The 14,653-nt window shown below is 30.0% G+C and overlaps 1 protein-coding gene across 1 annotated transcript; it reads right to left on the bottom strand.

The window, feature by feature from the left end:
• Positions 1-6,038: 6,038 nt before the first annotated feature.
• LOC132748806 (metal cation symporter ZIP8-like) lies at positions 6,039-13,197 on the bottom strand. The gene is made up of 8 exons (XM_060738446.1): positions 12,931-13,197; positions 9,739-9,913; positions 9,357-9,526; positions 8,531-8,659; positions 8,083-8,271; positions 7,430-7,637; positions 6,890-7,077; positions 6,039-6,380 (listed from the first exon to the last, which is right to left on the bottom strand). Exons 1-8 carry the CDS (start codon positions 13,195-13,197, stop codon positions 6,213-6,215), a joined length of 1,494 nt encoding a protein of 497 aa, XP_060594429.1. The 3' UTR covers positions 6,039-6,212.
• Between the last annotated feature and the right edge of the window lie 1,456 nt (positions 13,198-14,653).

The following is a 14,653-nucleotide window of genomic DNA, read 5'->3' as shown; positions in this document are numbered from 1 at the left end:
AGGGAAATGATGACTTTAAATTATAATAAGGTCATTCATTCGCGGGCGATAAAAATTCAGCCGGAAACATATGAGCACGCGTTTTCATTGCAAACAACATGCAGTTCCGCACAATGATACGGGGACATCCATCTTCAAATTAGATGTTACGTCTTTAGACAGAAAGATGCTATATAATTGACCCTCTGCGAGAAATAGCTGAAGAAATACATGTATGTACCGCCGTTCTTACATTCATAAAATAATAAGATATAAATGAAATCTTAACCATGAAACATAACAACCCGTTTAAATGTCCGATAATCCAAAATACACGTATAATTGTTTGACGGACGTTGCTAAGAATAACGCCTAATGACAGGTAATCAAGGAAACTCAAACTAAACAATATACAGTACAAACTTGAGTAAAAAACAACGAAGTACAGGTACCCCCATATTACTATTGCAAGACTTAAGGTCTTTACAATATGAATCATTGAAAGCAAGACATAACGTTAACATTTAAAGGTTGGTATGAAAAAAGACGGCATCATGCTTCTAGAGATAAACATATTGTTTGTCACGCAATACCCCAAAAGTATTATATTCAGGCTTATGGTCTCTACAATATGAATCTTTATACTAAGCATGAAATAACAAACATGTATAAAGGTGCGTGACACCAGACTTCCCAAGAATAAACGTATCAATAAAGACAGAGTTTATTCCGCTGTCCAATCTATATTAAGCGAGGTGCTATGTATAAGTCTCTCACTCAGACTGGGCACTAAATAAGTGATTTCCAACTTCCTGAAAATGGGAATTCATGGTGTGAAGCATAAACGCGTGCCATTTGATGTTTACACAAACAACTTACAAAGTAATAAAATGTTTCTATTATGCCTAACTTTGATTCTCTTCTTTATCTTGAATATTTATCAATTTAAAAAGAATAATATATTGGCGAAATACCTGGTAAGGAACATGGTGGGAGTAGAACTCAAGTTAACAATTTTGTTGTACGCGCACGGGAACATATTTTAGTAACAAGTTGCCCTTTACCTTGATCAAGTGACATCCTGTATTGTGACATGTATTTGTATCAATGTTGGTACAGCATCATAATTTGAAAAATCTATGAGGACTTTCCGATACCAAAAATATACCGTATTCGCAATTACGTTTTATTAGGCTTTTTTCCTTGAATTTAGATGCAACATTTCATTTCGATCTATCAAGATGAAATTATACAATTTTACATATACTTTATGGTTCAATTCAAAAGTGTTCAAGATTATAAGATACTCTAAATATACCATATTCATATAAGTAGAAATGAAACTGGCTTAAACTGATATCAAGACACGAAATAGAACAACACCAATTATATCACCGCGGTAAGAGCTGTTTTGAACAGTGTTTCTAAGACGAATAATATAAAACAAAATGCTCACACAATCTTTATTTGGGAAAATTGAAAATGCATGTAAAATTAATTAATTAAAATATCATACGTACCTATAAATTACATTATGTAGCATCGAATTTTATTTTGCATGATCAAGTGATTTTTACTTTATGCCTACTGACGTTTGACAACCGATTGTGCAGGGTCGGACATTATACCAAAGTTATTTAAATTAAATCCAAATTAGTTAATTTGTTAAATTAAAGCAAAAGTTAATATTAGATAAATGTAACTGTAAGTATTACATGTTGTTATATATGTTCACAATACCTATAATGTTAAATGTATAAAATTAACGTAACGCTATATTTTGCCGTCTAAAGCTACTGTATTTAGCCAAACGCGTCAATTAGTCTGGAAGATAAAATACTTTGTTGTTGAAAGTTTATGATTAGTTAAGGTATTAATAATAATTCACAAATATTTTGTAACTTTGAAATAAAAAACGACATTAATAAATAGAAATATCTATATCTTTATGAACAAAAAAGCTTTTGCTTTTAATGTGACTATACATTTACGTTAACATATGCTTGAAAGCAGTGATAGTATAAAGAGTAGACTGTACGGTATAAACTAGTGTCAAATAATGGTCAAAATGGCTTAATAATAGCAAAACGAGATATGGCCTCGATTAACGCATTTTTAGTAATCCATCAGAGAGTGATTTGCGAAAACAAATCACAAGCCTTTTGGAACTTGTATAAATATTATAAAAGATGCATGTATGTTATAAGATTATAGCTATATACACATAAGATAAATCAGTCTTAAATATTAAAGCTTACGAAACTTTCAAATCAAGAGATAACTATAATAAATATGTTTCTTTCTCCACAATTTATGGATCTTATCGTTTTAAACAGTACCAACCGCTTAATATTTAGAATGCCAACTATTCATGTAGGACGCTCTTTTGTGATATTGTTTGATGTACATATAATAATTAACATGCAATATATATATATTTTATTCAGAAATAAGACATAATATGTCCATCATCTTACATAGCTAAATTCATTAATACACAAAAGATTGTAATATCTCATAATCAAATATCATCGCAATAGCCGTTTTTTTGAACAGTATATAAACTATAAATAACAATTGTTATCATAAATCTTCCTATCATAATATGCTAAATTAAATGCTATACATGTATTTTACGTGTAAATTACATGTTCATTTTTTTTAAAGAAAGCAAAGATGATTATCTTTCACCTATTTCCCACTTCAAACAACCTTTCCTTGCCCATACTGAAGTAATGGGTAATTTGGAAACACATCCCGGTAAATATAACAGTTATATTGTTAAAGCGCAGAATGTTATCTGATATTTTCGTTAAGATTTCTAAGCATAGTATTAAAATGAGAAAAAAGTGAATATCAGTTATCTTTAAGTATAATTTTATACTAAAAATAACTGACATGAAATTATTTTTTCTCAGTTTAATAACATCCGGGCAAATTAACATAATGTTTTGTTTTTTTTTTAATGAAAAAAAAATGATTTGATGTCAGTATGAACTGTGAAGTTTTATTCTTTTCTTCTTCTTCTTCTTCTTCTTCTTCTTATTATTATTATTATTATTATTATTATTATTATTATTATTATTATTATTATTATTATTATTATTATCATTATTAGTATTTGTTTATTGGTGTTACTTTTTATTTCATTTATCACAATAAAAATTATATTTTTACACTAGTTTAATTTTTCTAAAAAAGGTGATAATTAATGTAAATAATGATTACATTGTAGTTAAAAGAATAAGTATTTTGTATAAATAAGAAGTTAATTGACAATAATATGATACTACTAGATTAAAAATTATAAAATATTAATATCAGTTTTAGATAGCTTTTAACTGTTTTTTTTCTTCTTATTTCTGTTGTCTATTTACTATATTTTTTCATTATAACAATATGATGTATGATGGCAAATTCTAAATAAAGAAACGAATTGTCCCATAAAACCAAATGTTTGCGTTATTTTACTACACTCCATTTAGTCATTGATCATATCTTCTTCATTGAAACAGGTGTAAACCATATATCATGAAAGTATTTTCTACTACATATGAAATAACAATTAAAAGCACAGACCATACTAACGCATGAGGAATATGGAGAAAAACGTTTCCTGTATATTCATTTTATTGAACAGTATTTGACAATTTGAAGACACTTTTACTGTTTCCGGAGAATAAACTGCAAAATGACAGCATTACTTACCCATTTAAAAGTATAAGAAATAAATTCTTCTATGTATTCATCAAATAACTCCGAACAACAATTTTCATCATTATCTTTAGAAAATAAACCCATATAAAAAGATAGAGGACTATTATCCGCAAGACGGACAGGTACAATGCGTTTCGTCTGAGGTTTATAAGATAGGGGAATTGTTCCCCTATGTCAGACAACACTCTCTCTATCTCTCTCTCTCTCTTTGCATGTACATTTGTTGCTGAAAAAAATGCCTGTAGGTCGACCCCCGGAAAAAGGACATCTGGAATTTCCTTTTCTATTCTGGAACGCATTAAATACGGTTTAAATTTACTTCTGAGTATTTATCCTTTTGTGCATATCTTCTCGTTTTATGTGCCCTTTTTGATATAGGTGAGACATTCAAATGCCACGTTTTAAGGTTTAGAGACTTCACTGGAGTTCCTTTAAAGTTAACTTATATAAAACATGTGTATGGTTGTTTCAAACAATAATCTATTCAATATAAACTATAACAAAGATTATGTATTGTTTATGTGGCTAAAGCAAAAAATGAAAATAATTAGCTGACAACATAATCTTGTTTCGCACCAAGTGATGTGTTTCTTTGTCGTTCGCTGGTTATATTGAAGTGTATCTTAAGTAGTTTATTTAAAGGTAAAACAAGTTAAGTAATGATGATTTATTTAAATGGAAAAAGTCATTAATAGGATAACATAAAAGATGCACAGCATAATTACATATTAAATGAAATAGTTATAGAAACAAACAATGTAAACGAAGATACAATGTTTTTCATTTATTCTTTTAAATATGTTTGCATATACTAAACTAAATTCAATAAGTTGCACCAAGCAAATGTTTGCTTCATTTAACTTGTAGATGAATGTTACCTTTATGATTTTCATCTAACTTTAAGTTAGATAAATTCAAACATGTATTCACCAAGAAAAAGGGAGGAAGATCTATTATTGGTAAAGGATATATACTATGATAAAACTTAAGTTATACCCGTTCGTTCCTATTTCAGTGTAATCGATAATTGAAATAGAATCCTTAAATAAAGCCTAACACGTCGCAGTTGGAAATGCTGAAGGCTTTGATTGAGTCTGTTCAAAGACGGCAGTGGTATTTGACTGTACTGTTCACGCCCCCTAGCACCGGGTGAAGTAGGTAGTATTCAATAAACCAGCTTGTTGTCGTTGGTGATGGTTAACCTTTTTTGTTAAGTTTTGTTTTATGCTAATTAACTTCAATACTGACTACGCTAAAATATTAAAACTTGATATGTTGATACACATTGAAGAGATCTACTCTTTATTCATATTTTAAGGTCACATAAGTCAAAGGTCAAGGTCACTGGTAATATGCCACGGTCTTATTTCTTAAAAACTATAAAAAAAGTATTCTCTTTATATTAAGTTTACTTGTTATTTATTAAAATGTACATAACGCCATATCACAAGAGTAGATAATCTTTAAAATATACTTATCAAAGATATGCATAGTTATGTCCCTTTTACTACGATTAATTTGCCCTAGTGAACAATTTATATATTATTATGAAAATTAATTGATAAAAAAACTATCAAAGATATTAACACTTTTTTCACTATCAAAACTAAAATTTGTATCTACAGAGCAAATACCTCTGAAGGTCATTTTACTATTTTATCTCGTTTTTAAATTTTAAATGTTTTTTTTTTCTAATTTTCCCATTCAACTGCCACAGATTTTAATATTAGACTTGACATTGGTTTTTTTACTATCAAGAGTGGCGATTTTTCAGAATTGTGACACCCTTTTTTATCCAGTATTAAGAAGAGAAGTTCATATGGAACTTGATTTTCTTAGCTGAAAATCCATGACGTCGTACTAGCGGTTAATTCTACACGTAATATAAGGTTTCCAACAATGACTTGGGTTTTCTAAGTATACAAGTGCATTTGCTTAATAGATATAACCAGTTCGGAGCCATTTTTTTAAGCTTAAACCATGGCGTAGTGTAGAGTTGTTGTATGGTGGTCATCTGTAGTATTTTGTATTTGAATTGGAGTTTGTTGTTGTATTCTTTTGTAAACAAGTGCAAAATCAACTGCATTGAATACAGTGACTTAAAGATTGGATTTTCTTGAAAACAGTTAACCTTTTGATTAAGTGTCACGATATGACTTTATCATGTGTCCCCGGTTCCATCAGCAATACATATTCTTACTGTATGGGATGAATATTCAGGAGTCTCTTTTGCAACATGTACAATTATTTAATATGAACTAGAGTACCAAGTTGCTTATGAAATAAACTGTTAAAATAAATTCAAATAACCACTATATAGTCAAACCTTTAATGACATACATATTTCTCATTCTGTCACCATATATACACAATCCTTCAGTCGGAAAGCAGTTAAGGTGCAGAGTGGATCCAACGCATTTCAAACATTAAAGAAGATATTGAAGTAATATCCCCGTTAAAATGTTGTATTTAGTTTGTATGTACAGAGTTATATCAATCTCCTCTCAACAGTCTTGTCAACCGTGTCCTGTGATCGTGTCCTCAAGCTTTCCGCCATATATAGCTAATAAAAGCATGATGCCAAAGCCCATTACCATTCCTAGGTTCTGCAAAACGAAAATCATCCAAGTCCCGATAAGCTCCTGGTTTTCCTCTTGTTCCCCAGCTGCGCACATCTCCGGCATCTTAATAGAGAGTAAATCATTCAGATTTTATATTTTCACGGGGTGTGAGACAATGATGTATTCAGCTAACAAACCAAGGTGTATATAATTGATAAACCTAATTATGTATGCGACATGTTTGCTAACATAACATTTGATTTATGATGCTGGCCCTCAGTGTTGATGGTTCGATTCCCGTGAGGGACTTTGGATTCATTCTTGTGAGGAAGCTATCAAGTTAGCTTACAGAAAGCCGATGGTTCTACATATGACCCTTCTCGTGCCTGAACTTATCATTAAGAGGCATGTTGGGTCTTCATCCACGTTTCTTTCATATGTTCCTTCAATTGGACAAACACGTTAAGAAACATGCATATAACATTGGACAGAATGGTATAACTCAAAAGATTTTCTGTATCTTATAAATTTTGAATGATATTAATGTAAGAGGTAAAATTATTTTAAACATTTTCTGGATATAATTTTTTGATATAAAATGACGATTGAAAGATTGTATTAGAAATATTCACCATATCAGCAAGTGCTATATATAGAAACATGCCACCAGCAAATGCGAACACCCATGTATGTGTCTCTGCATTTTCACCAAGAATTATTCCAATGACCAAGCCCACATAAATAGAACAGGCTGAGAGAAAATTGTAGAAAATTGCTTTTTTCTTTGACATCCCTCCATGTAGGAGTACTGCAAAATCTCCTGTAGAAAAGTAAGATCATGCTTCATCTGCATATTATAATATATTTTCATACTATCATGACTATGATATATATTAATTTGCTGCAATAAGGAAAGACATTAAACGAAACGTACTCCTTTGTCCTTCTTTCATAAAGAAAGATATAAACGAGAAATATTTGCATTCTAAAATGTATATATTTTATAAACGAGAATACATTGATCTTTTTTACCACATGTAAGTATATAAATTTATTCCTAAGAACAATCACTGATTAACTGCTTAAAACACAAGCAAAAAATTACATTTTAGGTAAAAATATCAAAGAACAAAAAATAATAGATTTTACAGTTAAGAGTTTTATAACATTACCTAGTTCATGGGGCAATTCCTCGCACAATATTGCTACGGATATAGATAATCCGCCGAGAATGCTTTCAGTAAATGCCGCACCGATAGACACACCGTCTACAAAGTTATGTAATGCATCTCCAAATATGATCATCCATGCAACTGGGGCAACTCGTTTCGGATCCTTTGTTCCTTCTTCTTTAATGACAGAGATATCATCTGGCTGGTTCTAAAATATAAATTACATAGTAGACAATATAATCTATTTAAGTTATGGAAAAAGATAGTTAAACACTTTACTATTAACCTGAGCTTAATAATTATCAAAGCATAATCTAAAGGTAAGTGTGCACGAGTGAAGTAGAGGAGAAAATGATCAAATTAGACAAGATTTTCATAGTTTGACGATAAAGCTATGTCATGTACTGTAAATATTAGTACGTTTAAAGATGCAAATACATTCATTTTACGATAACACGTAGATTATTCTAGCCATTTTCTGCCTTTTCTGTGTCTTTATTAGGCTTATTGGGCAAATGTTTACCAATTAGCAAGATCATAGTATGTTTATTTCTTATTTCATCTGAGACGTACAGTTTTCACTTAAATTGCACAAATTACAACTTACAAAATATCCCGTTTATAGTATTATGCAAACAATTTTAAAACAATACCTTTTCAGAAGATTCAGAAATTGTCGAAAGATCCTGGAAATCAGTCAGTTTATTCAACGAAGATGTTGATGTTTCTCCCAGTTTTTGTATAGATACACGCCTGAGTTCTCTAAACTTTGTCTCCGGAGTTAATGATCCTAATCGACCGCTTCGAATCTCACGACGGAGTTCTTTTTCCTTTTTGTTTATCTGTGAATAACGAAATACTTTAACTATCTCTTTTTGCCTATTGTTAAACATTTTTTAATTTCCTTAAGAATTATTCAATTAGAATAACTTTACATCATGAATAAAGTCAAAACTACTCAAGTTATGTTCAAGTTAAGTTTTATATTATAAATGAGCTTTGAATACTTATATACTCCTAGCCAAAATAGAAGTAAGGTTAATTATTGAATCAAGAACAATATAAGCAAATAAATGTGTTGATACATTTCAATGCCTTTACCTCTTTCAGTTCCGAGAAATGTTTCAATAGTCTTTCAATTATAAAGAAGAAATAAAGAGCGCTGATCATAACCAAACATTTCCATAAATAGCTATGTTTGTTTAGTTCCTGTTCCGTAAGTTCTAATGCCTGAAAAATATAAAGTAGTAACAAAACTATTACACGTAATGCCTTAAGTGTCTGTAAAACCCCATTTGTACCTTGCAAGCAATAGAGAAACCATAGAGAGAAAGAAATACCCGAAATCCAAAACAGCAAAATTAAAAATGCTCCAGACTCGGTATGATTGAGCCTAGTCAAGTGATGATTACATAAGAAAATGTTTGCTTCTTTTCGTTAAAATATATACATAAAGAAACAAAATACTTTATTCACATGAATATGTTTTAGATGACGGGGTGATGAATTTAAGACTGAAATGTTTATTACAGTACTGAAATCAAATTCTGATTAACTGACGAATATATGATTATGTACCAACGTTTTGTGTCTCACAGCGTTGGTGGGCGTGTTTTATGAACATACGAGTATAGGTATATCTTGCGATAGGTTGGAAAGGTTGTGCTGCGACAACAATTCCTGGACAAAAAACTCTCACACAAGCACACGCCAACACGCACGCACGCACACACACACACGCGCGCACACGCACACACACACACAAACACACACACACACACACACACAAGCTTTCATATTTAAAGGTCTGCAGTTTTGCATAACTTAACTGTACCTATAGAGTTATCATTGAATCAGGTGAAAAAAGATGAAAATTGAATAAATGGATATATTGATGGTTTAGAATTCGTGTAAATAATTCAAATACCTCAGGTATAAGGAATAACAGGCTGCTTCCAGCTAATGTCCCAACAGCAAGTCCTACCATAAAAATAAGTGTTCTCTTAAAGTTCACACCACGAATAAATGGCAGAGCAAGGAATCCCAAAAGAGCTGTCAATACTATAATGGTACAACTAAGAATGCCATAACCCCATACTGAAATAAAATTAACATACTTAGTAATGGAAGTTTTTTATTATTTTTCTATCTTATTCTTAATGACAAAGGATTAGAAAGATAATGTCGTTATCTATTTTATTAAAAAGGTTTTGTGTGTACCATAGATATAACTGGTTCTTTTAATCGCAAAAATCTTGATGTATTGGACCATGATACAGTTTGTTTTATTACTTTAAAATTGAACTTACTTTGACCTTTAGTAACTGATTCAAAACGGTGTGGATCAGAGTGCGGTAGTATTTTCCTTTTACATTTGTTATTCTGTACTGTATGTAATACCATCATGGAAAGAGTTGATACCTCGATAGCTGTGGTAGCATTTGACAAACCAGACAAAGAGTAAACATGATCCGGTGATAAACACTGAAATAAATGTTTAACAAAATATATTTTTAGCTGACAATTGTTATCATTTTTCATTGAAAAGATAACTTTTTGTTATATGTTTTGTAATAATTTTTACGACGAAATAAAAATGATGTATTTTTAATACTATGTAACGATTAAGATCAAATGTCGATTTATATCTAAAATAAATATATCAGATTATATTTGATTGTAAATATCTTTTGATAAAAAAATATCATAAATAAGTACAATCATGTATTGCATTTATTTCTTCATGTTAAGCTATTCCTGTTTTAACAAGATATGTTTATATAAAGAATTATAATACCGCAGATGTATAAAGCAAACATTTATACATTTTCATCATAGTTTGAGCTTCAATATTGATACAGTAATTCATTCTGTTTTTAAAACTAATACGACCAACCTTTTAAAAAGTATATATCTTTCGTCTATAAGAAGACACTTCAAAATGGGCTTATTGCTGTAAGGGTTATGGCTTATTGCTGTAAGGGTTATATAAAAACTGTAGCATACACATTTTTTATTCTAAATAATCCATGGAATAACTTAATGTGGCTACTCCGTACGATCAGTGAATCAAATGAATTGTTAAAAAGAAACATGACTTCCTTCACAAAAAAGAAAATGTTTTCAAGACTTTCGGTGTTTAAGCCTAGGCTTGTCTAGCAGCATATCATAACAATTTAAAAACTTCTTTCTTGTACTTTTAACGAAACAGTAATGTAAAAATTAAAATAAAAAGTCTTAGACCCGATGTACCTCGCTACCGTGTTCGTTTAAACTGTAATGCTCTACAGCTCCCTGCTGGACGGTACGGAATTTGAGGCGCATCGACAGTCTCTTTATTGATATCAAGATTGCACAAATTAAAAGTGTTCAAGTAATACCTCTGAAAGAGTACTGTTGACAGGCAATAGATACTTTCATATTTATTATTTATTGGTATATGTATGTTACTTTGTTTAAAGACATAGTACAATTATCATAAACTTAAGCAAAATTCACTTTCAATCATGAGTGGCAAAACCGCAAAACGGTATTTCGCTATGAAAATAAGGTGTAAATTTCACATCGAATAAGATGAAACATATTGTTTTTCTTTGAAAGAATACATTAAAAAATGTGTAAAAGGTTGAAGAATATTAGATATATACGTGTTAGACTATTGTATATGAAGAATGTGAAAAATATTAATTATACTTTAATGTTCATAGATATGTAAAAATAATTTAGGTTAAACACTTGTAAACTCAGACAATATTATTAAAAATAGTTAATTTTATACTTGGTACTAGTGATATCAATAATGGGTGGAAAAAGTGGGTGTCTTATGTTAAATTAATTTTGAATTTGTATGAGTATTATGTATTATCATGTATTTTTTGATAATTGTTGGAATATAGAAAAAGTTATTGTCCGGAATTTAAAGCCGTATTTTTCAATAATTCAAGTAAGAATGGTTAGTTTAATTAATTCTACGGTCAAAGTAGTTTAACATATTTTTATTAATTCTTATTTTGATAAATATGTTAGAATGGAAATAGATTTTAATTTTTCTTGCTTAATAGTATGTTAATGCATGGTTTATTGTTCAAATGCTTTGTAATTAAAGATCCTGAAATACATTTTGTTCGTGGTTTTATTTCATAAATATGATGCTCAAATTAAGATTTGTCAATAGTGTAAGTTCAAATAAGCATTATTTTTAAAGAAATTACCCAATTTAACATTTCATGTAAATAAAGGGAGGTAATTAGAAATTTATTTTCTATAAATTCTAAGTCAAATTTTCCAATAAGAAATGAATGCATGTAATTTATTGATTGAATATAATGTGCACAAATAGTTGCAGTACACATTTTACATATCCTTTGATGCTTGAAAATTGTTTTGTTTGCACAATTATATACATATATAATTGTTTGCAAGTGTGGTATACAGACAGTAACAATATCAATCACAAAACATACAGGATCTTTAAGCGTTCAGTCATATCGACCTTCGTGATTATATTCCTGTGCATTTTAACTCGAGCCGTCCATCATTCTACAACAATGCATTCAAAATTGATATATCTATTTCCTAATTAACACAAACGTTCGGTCCTTTTCTTTTCAATAGAGATTTTTAAAATATATTTTAAATCTATCTAAATTCTCAATCAGTTGAAAAGATGATAAGATTTATTGTGCTAATAAGAATAAAATTACTTGCATTTATTAATGCATTATACAGTTATTAACTGACATTGCATATTGACTCCAAAACACACGTGGTACTTGTGTATCGAAAATACTGTAAACAGTTTCCCTAGTAACCCTTCATTGACCTCAAATGAAAATAATAAACCCGACCAATTTAAGAATCTAACAATAAGATATCCAGTGACCTTTCGGGATGCCTTTTTTCATGTATAAGCAAGTTATGCCTGGTTGAATCTGTTAAGTGTTTCTATTTGCCTCAATAAAATGAGACCGCTGTTTAAACTAGATGTTCAAAATCCTTGTCTGTCAATTTGTATGATTTTAAAGTTTACATACAGGTCATGATTGTTATATTGGCTTCATCTGTGTGCTCATGTGCGTGACCTTGTGTGTGCATTTGCTTGTGAATTTCATCTGATTTTCTTTTTTGAAATCACAAATAAACAACTTTGCTTTCATTTCCATTAAATCTATGTAGATTAGTAATATATTTTTATAAATTAAACATTTAAACATTTTATGTTATGAATTTAAAAACTTAATTAAGCCTTACATAAATATTAAAGTTTCAAAATGTTAATATGGTGTTTTATCATATTTTATTGCGTGATGTCATTAGGTAAAGTAAGTTGTGTCACCTAATTACAAGAGATGCTCCATTCAAATATAACTATTTTCTACCAATACTGTGCATAATTTGATATTTTGATAATTTATATTGCTTAATGTTTTAGATACGTTCATTACATAAGTCTCCCTTAAGATCATCAATAATTTTCAAGGATTTTTTTTTCAGAACAATACCTTTCCTGTCAAACAAGTTTCATTGGTCCCACTGGTATTTCCTGGTATCTTTTGTAGACACTCTTTTAAATTGTCGTCTGAAACTTCAATCCGGAGTTGTCGTTTGTAGAACTGTCTCAAGTCCTCTTCTGATATTGATTCACCATCTCCTATCAGCTGAATCCATTTGTTAACATATATATCTCGAACATGTTCACTATCTATTCCCACAGCAGAATATAGTTTGCATGCAAAAAATAAAAGATTTATATAATAAGCACAGATCATTTTCACGTTACGTTTCACATGAGTGTAGTAAAAGCACCTCAAATGATTTAAAAGTCAAATTGTTTAAACGTGGTTCACGACCTTCCTTCCCACTCCATGCATGAACTTGACATGATTTCGATACAAGAGATCTTTTGGGTTAAAGGGCAAGACTAAACAATATATTGAAAAATAAAGCTGAGAAATGAAAGAAAACGGTAATGACTGAACCGAAGTGTGATAGCAAAATGTGATTTGATTTTCCTTAAATGATATAGGTTTTAATTAAGTTTAAAGTGAATTGGACTAAAATTGAAGGTCTCTTATACAACTTAATAAGTATGATGAAGGTATTTAGTATCAGACATTACATCAAACTATCAACCAATTATATTTAAATGGTTTTTGCAACTGTAAAATACATGATCCGATATTACATATCGATATAGGTTTTAATTAAGTTTAAAGTGAATTGGACTAAAATTGAAGGTCTCTTATACAACTTAATAAGTATGATGAAGGTATTTAGTATCAGACATTACATCAAACTATCAACTAATTATATCTAAATGGTTTTTGCAACTGTAAAATACATGATCCGATATTACATACATATTCATATAACTGATTATAACATTGTACGTTTGTAACGTTGTTTTTCATTCGTTAACCGTGACGTTTTTTATAGCTTTATATGCTTAGCTTCTGTCAATTTATAAAGACATTGCATTTATACCTCTAAAAAGGAAGTTTGCAGCATTATGAATTCGTTATAAAGATTCCTGACAGGTTATACAGCCGTTTATTACCCTTCTAAATCCCCCCCCTTTTTTTTTGATTGGATATTGATCCGCCGAAGGAAATTGATATTACCGAGCCAGACGGGTAATATCCACACTAAATTTCTCGTTGGGTACCCCACGTTGTTAATAACATGCGGTGTGGCGATGCGCATACGGTTCGATTTTACGCGGTGTAAATTCCGATATACAAGCACTTTTTAACTTGCAAATAAAAAAATAATTATCAAAATAGAGTAATGATAAATTTTCTCATCAGTATTGAAAACAAATATGACATCGTCAAAACTTGATATTAATTTAAAAAAAGTGTCATCAACAGAATACTCCCTTTCTTTTGTTTACATTCGTTAGGTACGAAAGCAAATACTTCATGTATTTATCTGATACATGTATCATGTTGTGGTGAAGGGGTACCCAAAAGGTAATCATATTTCGACGTTTCATTTGAAACAGCAATGATTTATTTTAAAATCGTCATACTCGGCAGAGGAAGGGTAACAACATTATTATTTTGGTTTTAGAGTGATATATGAGGTTTATTTATTAACTTTTCAATATTAAGCACGTTTTCATTTCAAATGTAAGGCTAATATGAAGTTCAGCACGGCATTATGAACATAAAACAAGGCCATTATGAGAAAACTCGGTTATTAGGTAGCACTCCACAGTTAATT

This window comes from Ruditapes philippinarum, unplaced genomic scaffold, assembly GCF_026571515.1.
Source record: "Ruditapes philippinarum isolate M1 unplaced genomic scaffold, ASM2657151v2 ctg98_1_1_1_1, whole genome shotgun sequence".
NCBI lineage: Eukaryota > Metazoa > Mollusca > Bivalvia > Venerida > Veneridae > Ruditapes > Ruditapes philippinarum.
The sequence above is the reverse complement of the archived record's forward strand: the minus strand, read 5'-3'. Positions and strand labels throughout refer to the sequence as shown.

What these genes read in the sequence shown, in the direction of transcription:
- LOC132748806 (XM_060738446.1), bottom strand. Translation starts at nt 13,197, where the DNA reads ATGATCTGTGCTTATTATATAAATCTTTTATTTTTTGCATGCAAACTA. An exon ending in ATTTCTCGGAACTGAAAGAG is followed by an intron (nt 8,272 to 8,530) that starts GTAAAGGCATTG and finishes CGTTATTCACAG; the next exon opens with ATAAACAAAAAGGAAAAAGA. An exon ending in TTTCTGAATCTTCTGAAAAG is followed by an intron (nt 7,638 to 8,082) that starts GTATTGTTTTAA and finishes TTTATATTTTAG; the next exon opens with AACCAGCCAGATGATATCTC.